This window comes from Cololabis saira, chromosome 20 (genome assembly GCF_033807715.1).
Source record: "Cololabis saira isolate AMF1-May2022 chromosome 20, fColSai1.1, whole genome shotgun sequence".
NCBI lineage: Eukaryota > Metazoa > Chordata > Actinopteri > Beloniformes > Belonidae > Cololabis > Cololabis saira.
In genome coordinates this window covers 37,237,144-37,264,429 of record NC_084606.1, presented here as the reverse complement: position 1 = coordinate 37,264,429, position 27,286 = coordinate 37,237,144, and the positions used below count along the sequence as shown (strand labels likewise).

General features: G+C 43.7%; 1 protein-coding gene across 1 annotated transcript; it reads right to left on the bottom strand.

Annotated features, from left to right (window-relative positions):
* Positions 1–1,171: 1,171 nt before the first annotated feature.
* LOC133420254 (nuclear GTPase SLIP-GC-like) lies at positions 1,172–27,286 on the bottom strand. The gene is given in 17 exon segments (XM_061709899.1): positions 1,172–1,305; positions 1,389–1,469; positions 4,076–4,157; positions 4,416–4,549; positions 4,638–4,746; positions 5,229–5,346; positions 5,513–5,586; positions 5,588–5,665; positions 5,748–5,921; positions 6,057–6,178; positions 6,311–6,398; positions 6,477–6,534; positions 12,295–12,470; positions 12,556–12,762; positions 12,876–13,091; positions 13,218–13,434; positions 27,225–27,286. Coding segments are annotated over 17 exon segments (2,034 nt in total). The 3' UTR covers positions 1,172–1,267.

Genomic DNA, 27,286 nt, shown 5'->3' with positions numbered 1-27,286 from the left:
GTCTTAGTATTTATAGGCCCTAAGTGCCCCCAGACCCGGTCTGGTCACTCTAGATTCCCGGAACCTAAAGCCCCCAAGTTCCAAACTTGGAGTAAGTCTACCACTCTCTGACACAAAGCCTCCGCCCTTAGAGCGGACGCCGACACCACTGTCGATTCAGTAGGTAGCAGGAGACTTTCGCGCAATTTTCGGCTGTTTCTATCCTCAAAACTCACCCGAAAGAACAGCGAGGTGTTTTCTGTAGCCACCGAGTTCACTAGACCCCAATCGGTGAGGGGACTCGTCTCCGTCCTCCGGACGTCAGGCCCTCTCTCGACCTTCCTTTGATGGGGGAGTACGAGGTTGTTGTGTGCACTTTTAGTCACCTTCGGTCCAGAGGAAAAAAGAAAATCCGCTCACAGATGGGGTCCCTTCGTGGTCGCCAAATTGTGGTGGCAAAAACTTTTGTTTGTTCAATAAAGTGTTTAAAAAAGAATGTCAGGACACATCAGATGTCTTTCTGGAGTTTTAATAAAAGATTAACATTCATGATTGGAGATCACACAGTGCTGCCCATGAATGACCTAGAGATGTTTAGAGACACCCTATCTTATAGTTCCAGCAAGCTTAAAACAATGAGACAAAATATGGCCCCCTGACGCTCAACCTGGCTCCACCGCCTGAAATTGAGAAATTCCACAGGCGCTGTGTCAGAGAGCTTGACCTCGGGCAGCATAGCAATGTTTACTTGAAAACAGGATTTGTGCTTTAGTCTTAAAGCATACAAGACAAAATATATATGTTATACCAAAATTTCCCATTACAAGCTTGACTATTGATCTGGAAAAGCCTTTAATACCATTTCAAGCCATTCAGAGCTCAGTGAAAAAGATTTTTCCAAATATTAGGAGTATTCCAATAGATACAAGACAGTTGCCAATATTCCCAGGGGAGGACACTCAAACACATTAACCCCAAAGTAGGACTTTATTACCCCAACATCGTATCTCGCAATGCTCAGAGAAATACAACAAACCTCAGCACTCTTCAGGCATCATTGTGCTTGTTAAATATTCATATACAGTTGTACTTACAAACACTCAATATTAAATAATTATTTTTTTTTGTATGTAACCAAAAGATCATGTACCTTTCTCACAGCTAAAGCAGACACCACTCTAAAACAAGATGGATTACAAGGTGTATCAAAAGATAAAAAGTTGAAATCATAACAACAAACTGAAACAAACATTTATCTCAAAAGTGTAAGGGCGTTGAACTTGAAGTGTTACAATGTTGACCTCCAGTGTTCTGGCTTCAGTGCAGCTGTTGGACAGACAGTATTAAATACATTATTAACATTAGTCAGAATTAACAGTCAAGGACTTTAAAAATGGTTAGTCCTTCACCTCTTTCATGAGGTTCCGTATCCGAGCTGCTTTTCAGTTCATTGTAGAGTTTTTGTACCATCGCAAGCTCTTCTGAAACATCTAAAAAACAAAACAAAACAAATAAAACACTTTCACCAGGCCAATATCAAATCCTTAAATCCTCCAAGTTATAAAACAATAATCTTCCTCTCTAAGGAAAATGTATGACTTCAATTCAGCTTTATTTATATATCACCAAATCATAAAAAAGTAATCTCAAGGGGTATGAGTGATTCAGTCTGGTCTCCATCTATCTATCTATCTATCTATCTATCTATCTATCTATCTATCTATCTATCTATCTATCTATCTATCTATCTATCTATCTATCTATCTATCTATCTATCTATCTATCTATCTATCTATCTATCTATCTATCTATCTATCTATCTATCTATCTATTGATGAAGCATTGTGACAGCACGTGACCCCTGCAGGGACAATGACGCCTTGCAGGTTGCCCCAGCCTAATACCCCCGCTTGACGCATTGTCATGCAAGTTCCAGCATCTTGCATCCCTACCGAGACAGGCACCGTGGGAGTGGCTTTGGCCGGGTTTCCCAGATCCAACCTCTCTTAAGGATTTAAGAGAGGTTCAAAGAAGGTTTGAACTAAGAGAGAACCCTAAGATACGGGTGTTTCCCAGATGACTTCTTAACACCGTCCTTTAGTTTCGCTCTTTCAGACGCTCTTTGGAGCAGCTGTACGGTTCTGAAACCAAATGAATCGATGCCAGACAAATCGATCACCGATCACTATCAGCGCATTTTCACACGCAGCACTGCTGCCTAACGTACTAATTCACTGCTGCCTGTGCGTTATAATGAAAAATTAAGATGATAAATATAATTCAATGACCCTTTTTCATCCAAACGGTGTGTTACTCCGTTATTTCTGGCTACATTGAGGCTTTTTTTCCCCACACACGGAGACCGGGAGTAAACGGGGTGGGCGTGTGTGTGCGTTCAAAAACATGAGCCAAGAGAAGACGAGTTTCGCAAATCGCAACGTGGAATTACAGCAAACCCTGGTTTTTCGCAGGGGTTATGTTCCAAAAAGAACCCGTGATAAGTGAAATTCTTTTTACAATTATAGAGGGCTTCAGATTGCAGAGATCATCCCCGCCACGCACTATTCCTCCTCTTCTGAATGATGCTGCAGGTGGGTTTTTTCAAGAGAAGAAAATAGTTATGGGTCGTTGTCTTCGCTCTTTTTTCTTCTGGGCAAAAAGATTCTTTAATATAAACCGACACCATTGATTATATTTGAGACTGTATGAACGATTCATCAAAGGATCTCGTTCTTCAGCTGCTGCTTCCCTGTCATCACACATAGGTGCTCAGGCTCGGGCACGGCGCAGGAGGATCGGTGTCCCGGCTGCCTGACAGCCCGGTCCGACACGTCCAGGGGACTGAAGTGCTGACGCACGAATGCGTTCATATAAACAGTTCTGCTTCGCGCACGGTGACGCGGTTGATTTGCAGCGAGAACATGCTGTATAGCAGCCAAATTATCAAATAAATGATATTCATAATGATCGTTTTATTTGTGCGCATAAAGCATATACAGGAACACACTTGTTATTCCTTATTTTTCTTTTTTTCCCCCTTTGCTGTCACCAATAAATGCTAAACAATATAAATCTAAAGTATAAAATAAATCAAAATTTGTGCGGGGTGCATTGTTTTAATATCTCATTGCTTGGTGTGATATTGATTTGCCTGACGCGGCTGGATCTGTGAGTCTTTGTTCACTAAGATGGTTGGAAAGACTGGGTCAGCAGCATCTTTCATTTCCTTCTTAATGAAAGAGATACTTAAGCTAAGAGCAACTCTGGGAAACGCGATTTTCTTTCACAGGCTCCTTAAGAAGGTTTGAAAGAAGTCTTTCGCTGTTAAGAACTACTTAACTGATCTGGGAAACCCGGCCTTTGACTTCCAGCCCCTGCAGAGACGAGGATCATATATGGACTTCCTGACCCCTCAGGGGTAGTCCCAAAACTGAAAGATCACACCTGACTGTCTCTCACTTGGCTTGTTTATTCCTGTCTTTGTTGATTGAACTTTTGTATAAAAACCCTGTGGCCAAATCAATCTGGGTCAGCATTTCAACCAGACCAGGCTCTGTGTAGACGTGCTCACCGCCGGCTGAATAAACTCACTATACCACGAGCGGACTTATGAACTGATTTTGATAAATTCCTCAACACTATCTATCTATCTTACCTGATGCTAATCTGTGATGTTGTCTCATATTACTTTTATATTTATTCTGATCAGTTGTGTTCAAACATCCTCTTTGCAAGTGTCGCTACTAAAACAACAGCTGAAAGAAGTGGCAATTTGAAAATATTTACATTAAAAAAATGTTTGACTGTAATATGTGAAAACAAGTTCACATTACATGGACGGGGAGTGTGGCAGTAAAGTTACACCCATCCTGTTTATCTGATCCAGATGAAAGTTTCATGTTTTAAATCATTATTAGTTTCACAAGCTGGTGACTTTAGCAACTACTTGCTTAGATATAAATACTTTTTTCTACATGGGTTACAATTTGGATCTATCAACAGAATTAAAAAAAAAAGGACATTTTCAGCTTTTCCAATAAATCATTATCTTTTTAACTTTCATGCTGTGATTTATGTTCAGAGACGGTTTCTTTACCTGGAATTGATCGCTCGTCTGTCTTGAGTGAGAGATTGATTGATTCCTTCATGGTTGTGTGCAGTGTTTGCAGAATGTCCTCCTAATTCAACATTCAAATCTTTGATCACTTATCGTAGAGTTAAAATTGTATAAATTATTCACATGTAACACAACAGAATGCCATTTGTTTAAGATAAATAATGATACCAATAGATGGTAATTTAATTGTTAAAGCTCTTTTTCACAATTTTCTTTTCACATATCAACATACGGTGAATTTATTTTGAACTTACCTAAAGCCTATTGACAAATTCAGGATTTATCATAATCTAATTTCAATTGTATAAATGTGACAAACCTTCAAGTATTTCAGCTGGTTCATCATTTCATCCTTGGCCTGGTCAAACATGCTGTTCTTTGATTCATGCATGTGTCTCACAATTGTTTCCCTCATGTTATCCAGTGAACCCTTTCCAGTGAACCCTGCTGCTCCTTCAAAAAACAAGATCATAAGATCAGTATTATCTGTGATTTCAAAGACTATAAATTAAACATTATTGTAGCAACAAGCTTTATTTACTGCTGTAGCACTCCTGCATGCTTCCTTTAATGTTCTCTGTCAGACTGCTGTAGACGGTCTTCTTGCGTTTACGGATGGATTTGTTCAGCCTTGACTTGAGATTTTCTTCCTAATAAAGATCCAAAATTACATTACAATGAGTTACCGTTTCAGTATATAGGACTGTCTCAGAAAATTAGAATATTGTGATAGTCCTTTATTTTCTGTAATGCAAAAATGTCATACATTCTGGATTCATTACAAATCAACTGAAATATTGCAAGCTTTTTATTATTTTAATATTGCTGATCATGGCTTACAGCTTAAGAAAACTCAAATATCTTATCTAAAAAAACTAGAATATTCTGGGAATCTTAATCTTAAACTGTTCTGTAAGCCATAATCAGCAATATTAAAATAATAAAAGGCTTGCAATATTTCAGTTGATTTGTAATGAATCCAGAATGTATGAAATTTTTGTTTTTTTAATTGCATTACAGAAAAAAGAACTTTATCACAATATTCAAATTTTCTGAGACAGTCCTGTAGAATATCTTTTACCCAACAAAAAAATTATTTGTGAAGATCAAATAAGATTTTTTCGTTCTCTACCTCCGTCTTGACAAATATCAGCTGCAGTTTGACATTTTTGTACTTGTCAATCAGTGTCTCAGTGTCAAGTGAAAAGTTGTTGATGGCATCGTTGAATGGTCCATGTTTGTCATCGTTGCTAAAACATGTTTAAAAGTTGAAACAACATGCATCTTTATTTTCATCTACTTACTTAATCAGCTAGTTCTATTTATACTGTACAGTTACAAAGTGGGTCAACCAAGGAACAAATTGGATAGATAATTTTTCACCCAGAAGATTTTATTTGCTCTTTAAGTTCTTACGGGAAGGTTTTCCTGAATTCCTCATCAATGCTGTCAGTCAGAAATGACGCTAACTTCCTGTTGAGGTCCACTTGATTTTTTTTTGGGGGGTTTGTAGACGCCACCTTTGCTGACAACACTATTCGCTATCTGAAAGGCAGAGACACCCTTCCTCTGTGAATGAGTGAAAAAAACATTTGTTCACACAATCACAGGAAGTCAGAATTGAAAGAATATTCCCAATCAAAATACGTACAGGATACAAGAAGGACTTCAAGACTTTATCACATGAACTTTTTGAGTTTGTAACTCCTCTTTGAAGGCATTGTTCAAAGGATGTGCAAGATTCCTCCATTTCTTTTCGAACCAAGTCTAGTTGAGAGCGAAAACTTTTCATGATGTTTTCATGCACTTCTGCCTTGCTGTTGGTCTAAAAGAAAATAATAAGGGTAAAAACAATAGTTATTTTAAGCTAAATTGACCAACACCAGCATAATTTACTAAAAGTAATTTATTTACTCTGCACATTCTGTTCATTGTTATAAATCCACCCGACCCATCTTACCTTTTCTCCATGGCTGGCCCCTTGAATCAGAGAGAGAATCCCATGAGCTCCAGACACATAGTTCAATGTATCTGAGTGGCAGTCATTCAGCTGGCTCAGGAACTCCTGAAGACTGGGTATTTCTGTAAAGAATGTTAGTCAATTTAAACGTAATGCTAGAATAATTTAAAGAACACAAATTAGGACACATCTGTTACACATTTCATGTCTCCAGACCGTTTTCCCACTGACTACTGAACAACGGCTTCACCTACCAGTCTCCTCCTTATTTAGAAGTGTCCCTTTAAAAAACTCACTGGAGCTCACTGTGAACACTTTCAAACAGTCTTCACTGAAGTGTTTCTGAGGAATATAGAATTTTCATCAAATTTGTTGTCAAAGACAAAAAATTTACACATTCTGTCAGCTTTTCAAATTCACCTTTAATGTGCTTAGCTTGTTGAACTCCTTGTGCAGTTCTCTCCTGGCATCTGTGTTTCTTTTAAAAATGGCAGTGCGGATGGCATCAGCTGAGCTAAAAGAAATAACGTATCACTTCTTATTAATTATTCGGACACAACACGTTTGACACAACGGTTTGGATTGTGAATGTTTAGATGGTAAGTGGTGTTAGTGACCAAGTATGAGTAGGAGGAATTCATAAAAGCCTCTTCCAGCACATGTTTTACATGTTGAGACAATTTGAACCAGCTCATTGTTGCATTTCTGGGAAGGGTCATGTTGGGCTGCAGGGGCACATATTTTTTGTGTGAGCAGTGAACATATGTTGTTGGTTCAACCTTGAAGCAGGGGTGGACTGGCCATCGGGGCATACCGGGCATTTGCCCTGTGGGCCGATGGTGATTTTGGGCCGGGCCCAAAAAAAAAAAAAATTTTTTTTTTTTTTTTTTTTGCCCGGGCAGGCCCATCGGCCCATTTGATTTTGTTTTTTACCTGACAACAACTGGTACCACTGGCCGCTTGGTTATGATTAGTTAGATTGGTTATGGGCTGGAGTCAGGGCCGCCGCAAGGGGTGTGCGAACCGTGCGACCGCACGGGGCCTCGCGCCCCAAAGGGGCATAATATGTGCATAAATACTTAGACACTGCGGCCCATGTATGTATTTGTCTGTTGGTAATGAATTTAGAGGCAGCATCGTGCATGGGACTAACGAAGGTTTTAAAAAAACTTTGAAGGGTAAGACGGATGCGTGCTTGGTTGAAATAACTCTTAATGACGTAGGGTCTGATTTGAGAAAAGTCTGATTTCTGACAAAGTGTCCTGGGTCTGATGGTAAGCATCTTTTTTAGGGCCTGAGCACTTGCAGTGGGAAGGCCCTATTGTATCTGTAGGAATTTTTATTATTAGGGCCCGAGCACCTTCAGTGCGAATGCCCTATTGTATCTGTAGGAATTTTTATTATTCTTCTGACAAAAGGAAGGCCTTTTTGCCCCCCTAAACTTGCCCAAAAAGTCATCAAATTTTGCATGCAAGTCAGGCCTGGCGAAAAATTTGATATTTAATGGTTTACATTAATGGGCGTGGCAAAATGGCTCAACAGCGGCCCCCGGAAAACTTTGTGGCTCAAGCCCCACAATACGGTTTGACGTACATGCACGAAAATCGCTACACACCTGTATCAGTACACAACTTAAAGAAAAGTCTCTTGGTGCCATGGCCGGAACCGAACAGGATGTCGGCCATTTTGAATTAATCTTGTCATTTTGGCGAAATTTATGCCATTCCTTCGGCAGTTAATACGGCCCGAACCGTAACGTGCCCCCAAGTGTGTTATACATCAAAATATGCGTCTCCATCCTGCGACAACACGCATTACTTTTCTCTTTCAAAAGCTTTACGGTGGCGACGGTAGACGCCAAAAAGCGCGCCCACCCTTTATCTGGTTGGTTCAGACAGAAAAAACTTTGCGCCTCAAGCCCCATAATACGGTTTGACGTACATCAACGAAAATCGGTACACACCTGTATCATGTCGCAACGTAAAGAAAAGTCTCTTGGCGCCATGGCCGAAACCGAACAGGAAGTCGGCCATTTTGAACATTCTGAATTAATCGCGTAATTTTGGAGCAATATGAGCCATTCCTTCGAGAATTAATACGGCCCGAACCGTAACGTGCACCCAGGTGTGTTATACATCAAAATGTGTGTCTCTATCCTGCGACTACGCGCATTACTTTTCTCTTTCAAAAGTGTTACCGTGGCGACGCTAGATGCCAAAAAGCGCGCCCCCCTTCATCTGATTGGTCCATATTTGATAGTTCCCCAAAAGTCACCATATTTTGCATGCAAGGCAGACCTGGCGAAAAATTTGATATTTCATCGTTTGTATTACAGTTTTTCTCAGTCGCTTTGGTGCTATTCTCAGATCAGAATGAAAGTTCTCATAACTATTAGTTCAACCTCCACAATATGTAGTCCTTTGTCCACATCATAGTAGCAGTTTCTCCTTCCTCTGAACAAATTGCAAATGCTTTTGGACATGTATCAGTTGCTCTCATACAATTCTCTGCTGTTTTACAACATTATCATTTGTTTATGTCATGTCAGTCAAAATGAACTATACTTATGGACGCTGAATAGTCATTTCCTAAAAAACTAATAGTCCTCATTTCATTGCTTTAGTCATTACATACAAAATTGTTGAACAAGTTATCAAAATGTGTCAAGCTAATTTACTGTAATACCTTTCTTTATCATTTTTTCCTGGAAATCTCTCTAAATTGAACAATTGCTCTCAGGTAAACTCCAGTTTTCACTCATGAGGAGGTGTGTGAAGCATTTAGTTGCAACCAATGACAAGCCACTTGTCCACAATCACTCAGGGCTGAATCCCAGGAACCATCACTTGGCAAGCATATATAGACCGAGCAAGACATGTGTACCATTTCTACAATTCTGTGACACAGAAATGGAAGGTCAGCATGGTGGAAGAGGGGTGAGGATGCGGGGAGGAAGGGGAAGGGGAAGGGGAAGGGGACAAAACTGGGAAGAGGGGGAAGAGGCCGAATACATACGCATATTCCTAATGAAATTAGGGCTACAATTGTGGACCATGTTATCAATCACGGCCTCACAATGGCTGAGGCTGGTCGGAGGGTGCAGCCAAATGTTGGAAGAACCACTGTGAATTCAATCATTCAAAGATTTCGAAGGGAGAACAGGTATGTATAGTATTTGACAGTAATCCAACATCTCATACAGTAATATCTCATGTTTACTGTGCATTGGTGTAATTTTACTCTGCACCACATAGGATTGAAAGACAACCTCACAGAGGTGGAAGAGGTCCCCTTTTTACCCCCGCAGCAAGAGGAAGCCATTTGTGAAATGGTGATTGCAAACAATGCAATAAGGTTGAGAGAAATTCAAAGCGCTGTCATAGAGGATAACAATGTATTTGGCAATATTGAATCTGTGTCAATTGCTACAATTGATAGAGTGCTCAAAAGAAATGAAATGCGCATGAAACAATTGTACAAAGTGCCATTTGACCAGAACAGTGACAGAGTGAAGGAGATCCGTCACCAGTATGTACAGGTAAAACATGTCTTCTATGTATACTCTAATTTTCAGCACTTCTCTCTCTCTCTCTCTCTCTCTCTCTCTCTCTCTCTCTCTCTCTCTCTCTCTCTCTCTCTCTCTCTCTCTCTCTCTCTCTCTCTCTCTCTCTCTCTCTCTCTCTCTCTCTCTCTCTCTCTCTCTCTCTCTCTCTCTCTCTCTCTCAATAAAGCGTGTACTGGAGCTGGAAGCAAGGGAACCACTGCACACATTCATCTACATCGATGAGGCGGGTTTCAATCTGGCCAAAGGTAGAAGGCGTGGAAGGAATAGAATAGGACAGAGAGCAACCACTGACATCCCAGGCCAACGCGGAGGAAATATCACAATGTGTGCAGCCATCTCGGAGAATGGAGTCCTCACCCATATCCCATGCATTGGTCCATATAATACACAACACCTGCTCACTTTTTTAGACTCTCTTTACAGGGATATAATCCCTGAGAATGAGAGGGGTGGAGGCCAACAGAGCAATTATGTCGTTGTATGGGATAATGTCCGTTTTCACCTTTCACCTCTGGTCAGGCAGTGGTTTGCTGCACATGATGACAGGATGCTGGTCGAGTATCTCCCTCCCTACTCCCCATTCCTTAATCCGATTGAGGAGTTTTTTTCTGCTTGGAGGTGGAAGGTTTATGACCGGCGTCCACATACACAAATGGCCCTGCTAGCAGCCATGGATGCAGCATGTGACGACATCACAGCAGATTCATGCAGAGGGTGGATTCGCCACTGCAGAAGATACTTTCCTCGTTGCATTGCAAGGGATGATATCCGTTGTGATGTAGATGAAAATATGTGGCCAGACAGACAGGAACGTCTGGATGTGCCAGAATGATTTACTGTACCTATGTTCAGTTAGAATATGTACTGCTATAGTGTATTGTTCACATTTGTGCACAGCTTTACCAAAAAGGTGTTTCTTATGTTTGTTCTACAGTAAATTAGTGACTGTAGTGTATTTTTCTTTTGCACAATGCTGTAGAATTGCAAAGAGCATACAGTAAAAATGTGAAACATACATATTCAGTGTCTTGTACTCAGTTACTCCCCTAACTACAGCAATGTGTAACTTTACTGTAGTTTTCAAATGGCTGTACAAGTAGTGTATAGTTCTGCCTTGAGCATTTTCAGGTAGTGTCACCAAGTCCTGACCTTTTTTTTTACATTAGAAAACTCTTAGAGAATATAGTGTCCTAATGAAAACATGACAAAGCCATTTGACTATCATGCTCATAAACGATGGTGACAGGACTTCTCATTTTGACGACACTGACAGTTTCATTGACATGAGTACTTGCTTTTGAGGGATAGACAATCCATTTTGAGCAAGTGACGCGCTTTTGCAGGTCATCCACTAGGTTTTGCAGTTTGTGATAATTGTTCTGAGAAATGCACTAAGTGTTGTGCAAATGTTAAGAGTGATCTGAGAATAGCACCAAAGCGACTGAGAAAAACTGTAATGGGCGTGGCAAAATGGCTCAACAGCGCCCCCCGGAAAACTTTGTGCCTCAAGCCCCACAATACGGTTTGACGTACATGCACGAAAATCGCTACACACCTGTATCATGTTGCAACTTAAAGAAAAGTCTCTTGGCGCCATGGCCGAAACCGAACAGGAAGTCGGCCATTTTGAATTGATTGTGTAATTTTGGCACAATTTATGCCATTCCTTCGGCAATTAATACGGCCCGAACCGTAACGTGCACCCAGGTGTGTTATACATCAAAATGTGCGTCTTCATCTTGCGACTACCCGCATTATTTTTCTCTTTCAAAAGTGTTACTGTGACGACGCTATACGCCAAAAAGCGCACCTTCCCTTCATCTGATTGGTCCATATTTTATAGTTCTCCAAAAGTCACCAAATTTTGCATGCAAGCCAGGCCTGGCGATAAATTTGATATTTCATGGTTTGCATTAATGGGCGTGGCCTAACGGCTCAACAGCGCCCCCTTAGAATACTATTCTCTGCCATAACTTTTTAATGGTTTGACATAGAGAGTCGTGGGTGGTGTCACCTGAACCGGTATTGAGTCCTTGAGCTTCATTGGCCTGAATTGGCCCCTTCTTCTGATTGGTTGTCTCGATTTTCTGCTATAACTTTTGAATGGTTTGACATAGAGAGTTGTGGGTGGTGTCATCGGATGCTGTATTGTGTCCTTGACCTTCTTTGGCCTGAATTAGCCCCGCCCTTTCTTCTTATTGGTTGTCCCTATTTTCTGCCGTAACTTTTGGATGGTTTGACAAAGAGAGTCGTGGGTGGTGTCATTTCTGATATGCTTATGGGGGGCGGTGGCCGTGAGTGCGAGGGCCCGTTCATCGCTGCTTGCAGCTTTAATTGTACTTTTGTTTGATTGCACTTTTTCAAAAGGCCTATTTCTGTTACAGTGTACTCTCGAGATGGACCACCACACGTTCCAGATTAGCAATAGCTTAGAATTTCTCACCCCAGATTTGATGAAAAGTTAATTTAATGAGATATATAATGTGTTATTGTTCATGTGTAGTTACACTGTAGTAACAACTTAGACGGTTCTTTCCTTTCCATGTGACTGACTGTACACCGTGTCAAAATACACTTTATTTCTATTTGGACTGAGGCCTGCTGACATTTTTTATAAGTGGTGTACCTGGTTATGGAAATCATCTATGCATATTTAGAATTTATTTCACTTACGTATCATCCAAATCCCCGGTAAGATCAGATTTGGTGCAGATGAAGTGAATGCGTTGACACTCGCCACCATTTCCAAGGAGATGACCAGCATTGATCAGGATCTCCCATGATTGTTGCTCTGATGCTGCTCGATTGATTTCAGATACAATCCACACTGTAGAGCAATTCTTAACCATCTGCAAGGATGTGAAATGCATTGTAATATTTATTTTACAAACAGGGTAAGAAAGAAAACAGTTAAAACTGCAGTTCAATAATCACCCCTTTCCACATTTGATCTCTGCTCTTGTTACGGTCCCCGTTCCCAGGAAGGTCCACCAGTGTGACGTGCTGGAGAAGATCATTGTTTGGCACCTTTACGGTCACACATTTGACCAGCGGCCAGTACCATCTTCTTACATCTTCACCTTCTCCCTGTTTTGTGTCACTTCTTATGTATTTGGCAAATTGTGCAGATAGCTCTTTAGCCTGGAGATAAAAAGAATAAAAGGAATAATGCAATTTATTTAATTTACAGCCACTGTGTACAAATTCATTGAAGTTAAATTAATGTATTAGTAAGAATGAAAGACTTTAATTACAGATTCAGATGTCAAAATCTTCTTCCTGCCCTGCAGGAATTCAGGAATTTCTTTAAAGTATTTACTGGCCATGCGGTTTTCACCAAGTATTTTCTTCCATTCATCTCCATACAGAGCTGACAGTTTCTCACTGATTTCTTTGTGTTCATCATCCTCCTGTTCCTGATCTTCATTGTCATGAAACTGATCCATTGACCACAGATCATCTTTCCACTCCTAAAAACAAAACAAAATGATGTAAACTTAAGATTGACTATGAGACTGTAAACACATCTTTTTTTAGAAACTACTGTAATGTGTAAATCCATATAGAAAGCCTCTTTTTGTTGTTGTTGTTTTTACCTCTTTTGTGATGAACTCAATCTCTGCCTCATACATTGTGTTGTGCATGTTTCCCTCCACTTTGATCATGACTGAGGTGCATGCAGTCACGCTTGCAGAAGGCAAAAGATTCTTCTGTCCAATCACAGCATTTATTAAAGAGCTCTTTCCAGCCCCCGTTTTACCAAAAACACCAACCATCTCCTTCTTGTCTACCTCCAGATCACGTATTTTAGACCTGCAAAAGATTTAGACATGATTCATCAATAAGTGGTTGATTTCAGACAAACTTTGAAATCCCAATGATATCGATTTGGGAATTACCTATATGGACAGTTGAAAGTTTTAAAGACCAAATTTAAAATATGAACGCATTGGTTTGGCATTTGGCATTTAGTTAGTTAATATTTATTTTGGGCCCTGTCCCAATACTCACCCCTACTCCCCCTTTCATCCCTTCCCCTAAATTTTGTGCGTTCCCGTGAGGGTAGTGGTGTCCCAATTCCTCTTTCCACCTAGGGGGAGTGGGGAAAACGAGGGCGAGTGGCTATGAATTGTCCCTTCAGAGCGAGTGTTTTCGGATGCACACTAGTTTGATCTAGGGACCAAAAAATTTCCCAGAATGCTTTTCGTCGTCATTTGCGGACTGAATCCAAAAAAAAAAAAAAAAGCCGGACATTTCTTATTTTTTAGTGAATAAAATCAATATTTTGATCAATCAAGTTTATGTCTAACTTTTTTGTGGAGGTGCTTGGTGCTGATGTATACGGAACTCCTCCTGTGTTGGACTTTGCTCACAGGATCGGTAAAGAACCCAGAGACGGACAACGGCCGAGAGTGATGATCGTACGTTTCCACTACGGTGACGATATATAATGCCGTTTTTTTTTACTACCGTGGATTGACAGGTTAAATACATGTTAATGGGACATCATTATGGACATTATTGAAGCCAAACGGCTAAATGACAATCAACGGACCGTCGTCCTTTTTGTTTTTTCTTTTTTTTTTACTCCTGTCAACTCTGATGTCCGGTATTTTCTTCTTCGTTACCACATGGTTTTTCGGCTCTCTACTGCCCCCGTACGCACATCGCCGTGCCGTGACCTGGTCATTGTAGTTTTGGAAAGGAGTGAACCAGAGCTCCCAATATTTTTGGGATCACAAGCCCCATCTGGTGGATTTTTTTTTTTTTTTTTTTTTATTCCTCTCACTGTTGGTCATTCAGTGTAACAAGTATGCTGTTATCTCTCTTTTATAAGGAACTTATAAGGAACTGCTTTATCATCCTTGGTGGATCTTGGATACATATTGGATGGACTGGATGAATGCAGCAACAATTTATACACTTACTATTTTTCTTTCTTTATCATTTTTCATTTTCTTTCTACTTCTTTTTTAATAATGGGACATTTTAAGGTGGTATGCTAGAGAACAGGATACATTTTAGTTTACTTTTTATTTACTTTTCATGATGTAACTGACTTTCAATGCAAGATTCGGATGTCTTTGATTTTTTCAGATCTGGGGGGTGCCACCCACAGCACGATTAGGATAGGTTATGGTTAACGATGGCGACGACTGGAAGCGTTTTGGATGTTTTGGATGTTTGGATGAAGAAGACTTAGGGACTAGGGGGAAATGGTTATCATCTGTAATTGAAACTGTGTGCGTTTTTTTTTTCTTTTTTATTGTTTTGTACGGGTTATCTGAGATATACATTACCACCCAAAGTTTGAAGCAAATATGTTATACAATGTTATTTACTACGACATAGGAGTGGGTCATATTAATCGTCCTCCAGAATTTAAACAACCTCGATTTAGTTATGGGTAGCTACTCTGACCTCAGATTTGTATCGTGGAATGTGAAAGGACTGAATGGTCCAATCAAAAGGTCCAAAGTTTTCTCACAACTTTTTTTTTACAAGAAACTCACCTTCGCCTCTCAGATCACGCTAGACTGAACAGTAGCTGGGTGGGTCAATACTTTCATTCACGTTTGGACAGTAGAACAAGAGGGGTAGCCATTTTACTGAATAAAAGAGTTAATTTCACGGTTTCTACTACTAAGGTTGACACTGGCGGCAGACATGTCATTGTAACGGGTACTCTTTGTCAAATACCGGTGGTATTGGTGAGTGTATATGCTCCCAACTGGGATGATGTTAGGTTTATCAACAACCTCCTTTCATCCATTCCTAATTTGGACACTCATCGTTTTATTCTTGGTGGGGATCTTAACATGGTGATGTGCCCTTTACTAGATAAATCAAACCCCAGAAACAAACAGCAGTCTGCCATGGCTAGAGCCCTTGACATATTCATGAAGGAGAATGGGTGTGCTGATCCGTGGAGGAATAGAAACCCACAGGGTAGGACATACTCCTTTTTCAGCAATTTACATAAAACTTTCACTCGCATTGACAGTTTTTTCATTGATAAGTTCTTCCTACCGGCCGTTAATTCTTATGACTATACAGCCATAGTTATTTCGGACCATTCAGCAGTACTACTTGATATAAACTTTTCAGCATGCCAGAAGGAGAGGCCGCTTTGGCGCCTTAACTCACTGCTCCTGTCTGAGAAGAAATTTTGTGATTATATTTCTGATTCGATTGACCAGTTTATTGCTACAAATAAAACTGGAGACACCTCTGCTTCTCTTCTATGGGAGTCGCTAAAAGCATTCCTTAGGGGACAGATAATTTCATATTCAGCATCCTTAAAAAGAAATACACAACGTAAATTTGATAACTTGTGCAAGGACATCGCTGATTTAGATCGTCTCATTGCATTGAACCCTGATCCGGCTTTGTGTAAAAGTAGACTAGACCTTCAAAATAAAGTTAATTTGCTAACTACAACGACAGCTGAGAAACTATTACTCAAATCAAGGGGAATGTATTATGAATATGGCGATAAGTCTAGCCGTCTCTTGGCGCATCAGTTGAGGCGACAAGCTGCTACACGACTTATTGAGGTTGATGACAATCATAACGTTTTGCAAACCACTCCTTCTGGGGTTAATCAGGCATTCGCCTCTTTCTACTCTTCACTGTATACGTCCGAATTCCCAGCTGACACATCTGGTATGACCGCCTTCCTTTCAAATCCTAACTTCCCTAAGCTTGATTCAACCGCAACAACCAAAATTGGACAAACCATTAGGGCTAACTGAATTAGTAGATTCCATTAAATCAATGCAAAGTAATACATCTCCAGGCCCTGACGGCTTTCCTACTGAATTTTATAAAGTCTTTAATGGCAAACTTGCCCCCCTACTACTCATACCTGCCAACATTGGGCTGTGAAAAAGAGGGAGATTTTCTGGGGTAGTGGTTGGAATGCTCCACTCACAACATCCTGATATAAACAAGGCGACTTTTAATGAGCTTTAAATCCATAGCTACAATGAAATGTGCTAAAATGTACCTCCCAAAATGATTCTACAGCCTTCTTGGAGCCAAATAAGTTTAGTATTAATAACAATAAAATACAATATTTGTAGAATTTTCCAGGTTCCCTTTGTCCCTCAAGGACCTGTTGTAATTGTAGGTGGCAGACTTTGCAGCTTCAATCACTTTCTTGGAGGGTACATACTTGTGGCCAGGGCTGGTATGGTTTATCCTGCAAGAAAGGAGTGCACAAAGAGTAGAATTATCCATACTCATTGTGTTTTCTGTGAGGATCTTTTCCACCATGCTGAGTGACCTCTCTGAGCTTCATTGCTGTGAGGGATGCAGAGCATTGCCTTCATCAGTGATGCCAGATTTGTAAAGCTCTCCTCTTTCCCTAGAAGAACCCAGAACCTTCAACTCTCTCTTCCTGTGGGAGATCCTTGCTTGCTATAACTTGATTCTCCACCAACTCTTCCCTCAGCTTTTTTTCAAAGCATTTTCTCAAACAAAACAAATTTTCAAATTTTCAAATAACAAAATAACATATTTAAACCATTTTCCAAACAATAAAATAACTGAAAAAATCTGAAAAATGGTTCAAATATGTTATTTTGTAACTTGAAATTTTTAAAATATGTTTATGTAATGCTTTGCTGATGAGAGAATATATTTCTCTATTTTTCTTGTTTTTGTGAGGGGGGATATATTGTTTTTCGGCACTACCTTGTTCTCTATAGCTGATATAACATGAATTACTGTGGGATCAATACAGTTCTTATTTTTGCCATCTGAGAAAATTAAATATATTATATTTGGTGCCTAACTGTTTCCCAAGTATATTAGTGCGTGTGTGAATGAATAAATGAGACGTAAAACATCAATTTCTTTGTAGAAAGGCGCTTTATGAAAATAAGTCCATTCACTTGTATTAGTTTACAGCGCAGTCTTGCCACATCCAATATGGCGGCGACGTTGACGTATTGGCAGCTCCATGGGGCGGAGCTTGGACGTAGGCAGTGCTTTTGGGTTGGGTTGCCAGGTTTGTCAGGAACCCGTTAATATAATACATCCATGCAGGAACCCCGACACGTGAAACACCATTGACTCATTTCACTTTAAAATCGGGTGATAAGCGGGAGAAATTACAAATCGGGAGCAGGGCGGGAGAAATGGTTGAAAATTGGGAGACTCCCGCTTAAATCGGGAGTGTTGGCAGGTATGACTACTTGATATGTACAATGAATCCCTGACAAATGGTTCTCTCCCCCCCACTCTGACACAGGCAACTATTTCTGTTATTCATAAAAAAGGTAGAGACCCGGTCAATTGTGGATCCTACAGGGCTATATCTCTGCTGAATGTTGACAGCGAGATATTGGCAAAAACACTTTCTGCCAGATTAGAACAGTTTCTGCCGAGTATTATTTCAGAAGAGCAGTCTGGTGTTATTCAAAACCGCCATTCATTCTCGAACATTAGAAAGTTAATGAATATTATATACTCCCCATCTTCTCCAAACACCCCCGAGGCAGCCATCTCTATGGATTCTGAAAAGGCCTTTGATAGGGTCGAATTTGGCTATTTGTTAGCGGTACTTAAGGAATTTGGTTTTGGAGAGACTTTCATCTCATGGGTCCAGCTGTTGTACACCAACCCTAGGGCGAGTGTTTGAACTAATGATCTGAGGTCGGAGTATTTCCCTTTGACGAGAGGTACGAGACAAGGTTGCCCACTATCCTCCCTTTTATTTGCTATTTCCATCTAACCTTTATCTATTGCTTTGAGAACGTCACAGCTCCTTCGAAGTATAGTGCGGGAGGGTATGGAATTCAGGGTGTCTCTGTACGCGGATGACCTGTTGTTATACTTATCTGACCCGATTTCTGCTATCCCCCATGTTCTTTCTCAATTATTCTCAAGGAATTTGGTCAATTTTCTGGATTCAAACTGAACTATCAAAAGAGTGAATTCTACCCAATTAATGACAGTGCTAAACGTATTGCACAGTCAAAGCTGCCATTTCATATCTCAACCTCAGGATTCAAATATTTAGGTGTACGGGTTACCAATTCATTCTCCTCCCTCTTTTCAGCTAATTTCAAGCCTTTGCTGGAACAAATTAAATCAGACCTTCAAAGATGGGATAGTCTGCCTCTGTCTTTGACGGGTAAAATCCAATCTGTCAAAATGACCATACTCCCAAAGTTCTCTTACCTTTTTCAATGTATTCCGTTATTTTTAACTAAATCCTTCTTTAAGTCTTTAGATCAGATGATTTCATCCTTTATATGGGGTGGTAAAAGGCCCAGAATTAAAAATTCTGTCTTACAGAGGAGCCGTGACGAAGGGGGTCTAGCTCTACCTAATTTTACTTACTATTATTGGTCAGCCAACGTTCAGAAAATGGCTTGCTGGTTTCACTCTCCTCAGACTGACTGGTGTGTGCTAGAATTTAAATCATGCCGCCCGGTCTCTCTCTCTGCGATACTTTACTCTAAATTACCCCTTTCACCAACTAAATTTACCCAAAATCCGGTTGTGATTGCTTCCATTAAGATTTGGTCACAGTTACGCTCCCACTTTAAATTTATAGATGGCTCCATAAATTGTTCTATACTTGGCAATCATTTATTTCTTCCCTCTTTATCAGACCCTGTGTTCGAGCAATGGAAGGGTAAGGGTCTTATCAAATTTTCAGATCTTTATGAGAAGAATCTATTCTGTAGTTTCGATAAGATCCGCACCAAATATGATCTACCCCATAATAATCTCTTTCGATATTTTCAAATTAGAGATTTTGTTGAAAAGCAATTTCCCTCCTATCCTGAAAAACCAGCAGATAGACCATGGGACAACCTTCTAATATTGCATCCTGGACAAAAAGGCCACATTTCTGTAACATATCGATCTCTCATGAGACTGAATGAGCACCCTGTAATGAAAAGTAGAGATAGATGGGAAGCAGAGTTGGGCGAGACTTTTCTGGACGAATGGTGGGATGGAGCTATTGATAGGATTAACACATCAACGTCATGCGCTAGGCTAGGCCTTATCCAATTCAAAATCTTTCATAGACTTCACTATTGCAAATCTAAACTAGCCACGATATATCCCGAAGTTGAAGATAAATGTGATAGGTGTGCCCTCTCACCGGCTAATCATACTCATATGTTCTGGACTTGCCCCAAGCTAGTAGGTTATTGGACTAATATATTCAAGACTCTGTCTGATGTATTTGACATTCGTTTGGAACCATCACCCCAGATAGCCATTTTTGGAATACCACCGGATTTTGGACTTTTGACCGCAAAACAGTCTAGAATGGTAGCATTTACCACACTGATAGCAAGACGTAGAATATTGTTGGGGTGGAAATCCCCAAAGCCTCTGTCTATTGCCTTATGGCTCAAAGATATTATGGATTTCTTAAAATTGGAAAAAGTAAAGTTTACAATTAGAGGTTCATTAAAAAGGTTCCTCTCGAGCTGGCAACCATTTATTACCTATTTTGAAAATTTGAGAGTACTTCCAAAGAACTGAGCTGATGTCTTTGTTTTTTGTTTTTTGCTGTTTTTCGTTTTTCTATCCCTAAAAATAGTAACAGCCTAATTACTAATACATTGGTATATAACCCTGGAGGTGATATATGACAACATTCCGACTCAAGTGTTTACTAGTATAACTTGTGAATACTACTGGAATTGCTAATTTCTCATTTTATTTTCTTATTTAAGTTTACATTCATTGCACTACTACTACTTTTTTGTTATTTCACTATATTACTATCTTTTTATTTTTATTTATTTACTATTTTTGTAATTTTTATTATTATTATTTATTTTATTTTTTATTTTATTTTTTGCTATTCCTAAAGGAAAATTAATGATGATAACTGTGGGGGGAGGGATGGGGAGAGGGAGGAAAAACAAAAAAAAAAGATATGTTCATCTGTTTTGCTCTGTATTGTGGAAACAATCTGCCAATAAAAACATATATATATATATATATATAAAAAAAAAAGAAATAGAGAGAAATAATCCTGTGACTCGTCAGATTTGTTTTGGATGTTTCTGATATAATAGTTTCCAGAAACCACAAAGCTGTTATCTGGGTAATTTACACACTTTCAGATAAAGCTGAAGTTTTTTTTTTGTAAAATATAGATGGGTTGAATTATGATTTATACGTATTCCCCCACACTTCCAAACAATACATGTAGGTCAGGTATGGGAGTAGTAGGGATCCGTATAGTGTTTATAATGATCTTTTATTTATAATGCCTTTCATTTTATATAATATAGCTATTGTTTTAGATAATTTTCGTTTTAAGGTATTAATGTATTGCTTCCATATGAGTTTTTCATCAATAATTATTCCTAAGACTTTAGTAATGTTTGTTTGTGTTACGGTGTCACGTCCACTCATTCCACCCAACACTCTCCCTCCACAACAGCCTGCCTGCCCCACCCCCACAGCTCGTGCACTGCGTGCTCTTCGCCGCAGGTGATGTGAGTTGTGGGTGATTGGGGAAGGAGCTTCCAGCCAGGTCCAGCACAGCTGCAGCCACTCTCCTCATCGGATCCCTCTGCCTACTTAAACCCCGGTTTTCCAGCCACTCATCGCCAGATCTTCCCTAAGAATGGCCTGGCAAGTATCTTGTCTGTGTTTGTCGCATACATAGCTGCTCGTTTATATGTTGACACTCCTGAAGCTACCTTTTGTGACTTTTTGATAACTGCCTCCTTTTTGTTTGCTCCACAGTTTTTGCCCTCACCGTTGTGCTGCAGTCTGGCTTGACCCCTTACCCACCTACTCCACTCCTTCACCCTGCTGTCACCCCAGCCTGCCTTGGATCCAGCCCGCCAGGCTTCAACCCTTTTCCCCCACAAACAGCAATAAAGGCCCTCCCGGGCATTAAACCAAATCTCTGCCATCCTGTGTCGTGCACTTGAGCCCAACGCCTACCGAGACATAACAGAAGATCTGGCCATGGAATTTGACTCGGCCGACACAGGGAGCCAGATGCAAGCTTCGTCCCCTGGCCCCACACTCACGTCACGCCTCTCCAAACTCAGGAGAGGGTCCTTGCCGACCACTCCCACGCCCTCGCAGAGGCCTCTACAGCGGTCCGGGCTCTGAACACCCGCCTGGCGGTCCAGGAGGGCTAACCAGGAGCGACGTGACGCCCAGGTCCAGCAACTCCTCAACATGACCCAGGCTCTGACGGCACAGGTTACTGCACTTGCAGCTGTCCCCCAGCCCCCCGCGCCCCCCGCTGCTCAAGCTGCTCCCCAGGTCCCAGCTCCAGCTGCTCCCCCAGCTGGCCAGCCCCGTGAACCCCGCCTTGCCAGCCCACCCCCCTTCGACGGAACCTTTGCCCATTTCCGAGGCTTCATAATGCAGTGTGAGCTGTTTTCCCACCAACCCAGCCAGTTCTTCTCACCTGCATCCTGTGACGCCTTCGTCACCAACCTCACCACCGGTGACGCCCTGGACTGGGCGCAGTCCATCCTCTCCACCCGCCCCGACTTGTTCAATGACTATGCTGCCTTCCTCACTGAGTTCAGGAGGGTTTTTGACCACCCCACTGCAGGACAGGATGTCGGGGTACGGCTGATGTCCCTCCACCAGGGAAGCCGGACAGTTGCAGCCTACTCCATCGAGTTTCGCACCCTGGCTGCCAGCAGTGGGTGGAATGATGCAGGGCTGAAGTGTGCTTTCCGCAAGGGTCTGAGTGAGGCTGTCAAGGACGAACTCGTCAGGGACAAGTCCACCACCCTTAATGAACTTGTGTCCACGGCCATCGATGTGGACAGGCGCATCCGGGAGCGCCGGAGAGAAAGAGGACGCCACCAGACAACCTCACCTCACCTCCCGGATTTCGGCCCACGGTCCACACCCAGAGCTAATCCCCCTTCTGCAGCGGAGCTGAGCGCCACTCTTTCCCCTGGTGAAGAACCCATGCAACTAGGCCGGGCCCGTCTCACAGGGGCTGAGAAGGAACGGAGAAGGGCTCAGGGCTTGTGTTTCTACTGTGGGAGGAAGGGGCACCTCCGTGACACCTGCCCTGTACTGCCAAAAGAGTAGGCCCACCCGAGGGGGGATTCCGGGTGAGCCGTGTTACTCATTCCCCACCAACCACCAACCCAGCCAAGTTTAAAGTCACCCTCTCGTGGCCTGGCAGAACTCTCCCTCTGGAGGCCATCATCGACTTGGGGGCAGATGGCAACTTTCTGGACGCTCAACTGGCTGACTCAGCGGCAATTCCCCTTGTCACCCTGGAGTCTCCGCTCGCTGTGTCAGCACTGGATGGACACAATCTGGGACCCCTCACCCATCGTTCGAGCCCCCTCACCATGACCATGTCTGGGAACCATGTGGAGGAGGTTCGATTTTACATCCTGAGGTCCCCCCAGTCCCCTCTCATCCTGGGTCGACCTTGGTTGGAACTCCACATTCCCCATGTCAGCTATGGTGAGGGACGCATCCTGAGCTGGAGCACGGCCTGTTACGCACGGTGTCTCCGTGCCGCACCAGTCCCATTGTCACCCCCCCAACCGCCTCCTGCTGCCCCTGATCTCTCCTTGGTGCCGGAAGTCTACCACGACCTCGGAGAGGCTTTCAGCAAGGAGCGAGCCCGCACCTTGCCTCCTCACCGGTCTTACGACTGTGCCATTGACCTCCGCCCTGGCAGCGAACTCCCAGTCAGTCGCCTCTACAACCTTGCTCCCCCTGAGAAAGCGGCCATGGACAATTACATCTCTGACTGCCTGGCCGAGGGACTCATCCGTCCTTCACACTCCCCGGTGGCAGCAGGGTTTTTCTTCGTGAAAAAGAAGGATGAGTCTCTCCGGCCTTGCATTGACTTCCGTGGGCTCAACGCCATCACCATCCGGAACACCTACCCTCTCCCCCTCATGAGTTCCAACTTCGAGCCCCTCCTCGGGGCCACCATCTTCACAAAGTTGGACCTCCGGAACGCCTACCACCTGGTCCGGATTCGTGAGGGGGATGAGTGGAAAACGGCGTTCAAGACCCCCCGTGGCCACTACGAATACCTGGTCATGCCCTTCGGCCTCACCAACGCCCCCTCAGTGTTCCAGGCCCTAATGAACGATGTCCTTAGGGACATGTTGGACATCTTTGTGGTCCTCTACCTGGATGACATCCTGGTGTTCTCCAGGAATGCCGAGGAGCACGTCCAGCATGTTCGACTCGTCATCCAGCGCCTCCTGGTGAACCGCCTATTCATCAAGGCTGAGAAGTGCACCTTCCATGCCCCCTCTGTGGAGTTCCTGGGGTTCATCGTGGAGGGTGGGCAGACTCGGCCTGACCCTAGAAAGATCCAGGCCATCGTCGAGTGGAGCCAACCCACCACCCGGAAACAGCTGCAGTCCTTCCTCGGCTTCGCTAACTTTTACCGGCGATTCATTCAGGACTACAGTCGGGTGGCTGCCCCACTCACTGCCCTCACCTCCTCTCTGCGCCCCTTCCACTGGACATCTGCAGCCAGCGCTGCTTTCGCTGAGTTGAAGAGGCGCTTCACCTCGGCACCAGTCCTGGTGAACCCGGATCCTTCCAAGCCCTTCATCATCGAGGTGGATGCCTCGGACACTGGCGTTGGCGGCGTCCCGTCACAGCGGTCGGCAGACGAGAGGATGCACCCCTGTGCCGCCTTCTCCCGCCGCTATACCCCCGCTGAGGCCAATTATGACATCGGTAACCGGGAGCTGCTGGCTGTCGTGGAGGCATTCCAGGAGTGGCGTCATTGGCTGGAAGGCGCCCAGCATCCCGTCACCGTCTGGTCAGACCACAAGAACCTGACGTACATCAGGTCGGCCAGGCGGCTGAACTCGCGGCAGGCACGCTGGGCCCTGTTCCTCGGGCGATTTGACTTCTCCATCACGTTTCGCCCAGGGGCCCAGAACGCCAAGGCTGACTCCCTGTCGCGGCTTCATGCGGCAGGGGAGGAAGTGACCACTCCCGACACCATCCTTCCCTCCCCCCGGGTCATCGGCATGGTCACCATGGACCTTGAGACAGTGGTAAGAAGGGCCCAGCTTACCCAGCCCGACCCCCGGACGGGTCCACAGGGCCGTCTCTTCATCCCAGATTCCGTCAGGACCCAGGTGATGCAATGGGGTCACGCCAGCCGCTTTGCCTGCCACCCTGGTATCCGACGTACCCTGTCCTTCCTACGTCGGCGATTTTGGTGGTCCACCATGGCCAAGGACGTCAGGGAGTTTGTTTCTGCCTGTCCCACCTGCGCTCGCAGCAAGGCATCTCACCGACCACCGTCTGGCCTGCTGCAGCCTCTCCCTGTGCCCAGCCGGCCGTGGTCCCACGTCTCCGTGGATTTTGTTACTGGTCTCCCTCCAGCCCAGGGCAACACTGTCATCCTCACCATTGTGGACCAGTTTTCTAAGTCCGTGCGGTTGGTGGCCCTGGCAAAGCTACCGACGGCTGCGGAGACGGCAGACCTCCTCACCACCCATGCATTCCGTCTGTATGGGCTCCCCCAGGATGTCGTTTCTGACCGTGGCCCCCAGTTCACTTCCAAGGTGTGGCAGGCCTTCTGCTCAGGGATTTGGGCCACTGTCAGCCTCTCCTCTGGGTACCATCCTCAGACCAATGGGCAGGCTGAGAGGGCCAACCAAAGCCTTGAATCGGCACTCCGGTGCATGTCCTCCCTTCACCCATCATCCTGGAGCAAGGACTTACCCTGGGTTGAGTACTCCCTGAACACCATGGTCAATGACTCCACCGGTCGCTCACCCTTTGAGTGCTCCCTGGGTTACCAGCCTCCCCTACTGCCAGCTCAAGAGACTGAGGCATCGGTACCATCGGTGCAGGCTCACCTCCGTCGTTGTCATAGGGTCTGGACCTCTGTGCACACTGCCTTGCTCCGGGCCACCGCCCGAGCCACCAGGAGTGCCAACCGACGCCGGTCTCCAGCCCCAGAGTACCAGACCGGCCAGCAGGTCTGGCTATCCACAGCTGATCTCCCTCTCAACGTCTCCTCCCGGAAACTGGCATCAAGATTCATCGGGCCCTACACCATTGACTGGGTCATCAACCCCGCTGCCGTCCGGCTGGTCCTCCCTCACTCCCTCCGACGTATCCACCCGGTGTTCCACGTCTCCCGGTTAAAGCCCTTTGTCACCAGTGACCTGTCACCCCCAGCCCCCCCACCGCCCCCTCCCCAGTTGGTGGATGGCCACCCCCAGTGGGCAGTGAGGAGGCTTCTGAAGGCCCGTCGCTGTGGCCGGGGTTTCCAGTACCTGGTCGACTGGGAGGGGTATGGACCGGAGGAGCGAAGCTGGATTCCCCGGTCCCAGATCATGTCTCCCGTTCTCCTCCGGGAGTTCTACCAGGCCCACCCGGACGCCCCCGGCAGGTCGCCAGGAGTCTCCCGCTCGAGGGGGGGTCCTGTTACGGTGTCACCTCCACTCATTCCACCCAACACTCTCCCTCCACAACAGCCTGCCTGCCCCACCCCCACAGCTCGTGCACTGCGTGCTCTTCGCTGCAGGTGATGTGAGTTGTGGGTGATTGGGGAAGGAGCTTCCAGCCAGGTCCAGCACAGCTGCAGCCACTCTCCTCATCGGATCCCTCTGCCTACTTAAACCCCGGTTTTCCAGCCACTCATCGCCAGATCTTCCCTAAGAATGGCCTGGCAAGTATCTCGTCTGTGTTTGTCGCATACATAGCTGCTCGTTTATATGTTGACACTCCTGAAGCTACCTTTTGTGACTTTTTGATAACTGCCTCCTTTTTGTTTGCTCCACAGTTTTTGCCCTCACCGTTGTGCTGCAGTCTGGCTTGACCCCTTACCCACCTACTCCACTCCTTCACCCTGCTGTCACCCCAGCCTGCCTTGGATCCAGCCCGCCAGGCTTCAACCCTTTTCCCCCACAAACAGCAATAAAGGCCCTCCCGGGCATTAAACCAAATCTCTGCCATCTTGTGTCGTGCACTTGAGCCCAACGCCTACCGAGACATAACAGTTTGTTCTAATTTTATGTTATTGATGATTAGGTTTATTGGAGCATTTATCATTTTGTTGCCAAAAACAATGAATTTGGTTTTACTGATACTGATAATTTGTTTATTTTAAACCATTTATTCAATAAGTTGAGGTCCTTCTGTACTACATGCAGGAGCTGCTCCAGATCTGTACCAGATGAGTACAGGCTTGTGTCGTCTGCAAATAGAACACACTGCATGTTTTGTAGGCCTTTATATATAAGATAAATAATCTTGGCCCTAGTACAGAGCCTTGAGGAACACCAAAAGTTATTTCTAAGGGTTCCGACTCGACTCCGTTTAGTCCAACAAATTGCGTTCTTTTATCTAGATAGCTTTCCAGCCAATAGAGGGCAATACCCCTAATTCCATATCGATATATGTTTTTCAATAGTATTTTGTGATCAATTGTGTCAAATGCTTTTTTAAGGTCAATGAAGACACCCATTGGTTGCTTTAAAACTTAAAAAAAGAAAAAAGAGAGAGAGAAAGCAATTACTTTTTTAATCATTTTGAAGGACGTTTTGAATACACGAAAAGTTAAACTATTTGTGATAAAAACTTTTGTAAAAACAGAATAACACACTTAATGTAATACTTACTTCAGGAAAGCATTGAGCTCTGTGTTTTCTTGGTTTTGGAGTCTCAAATTGACACGTCCCAT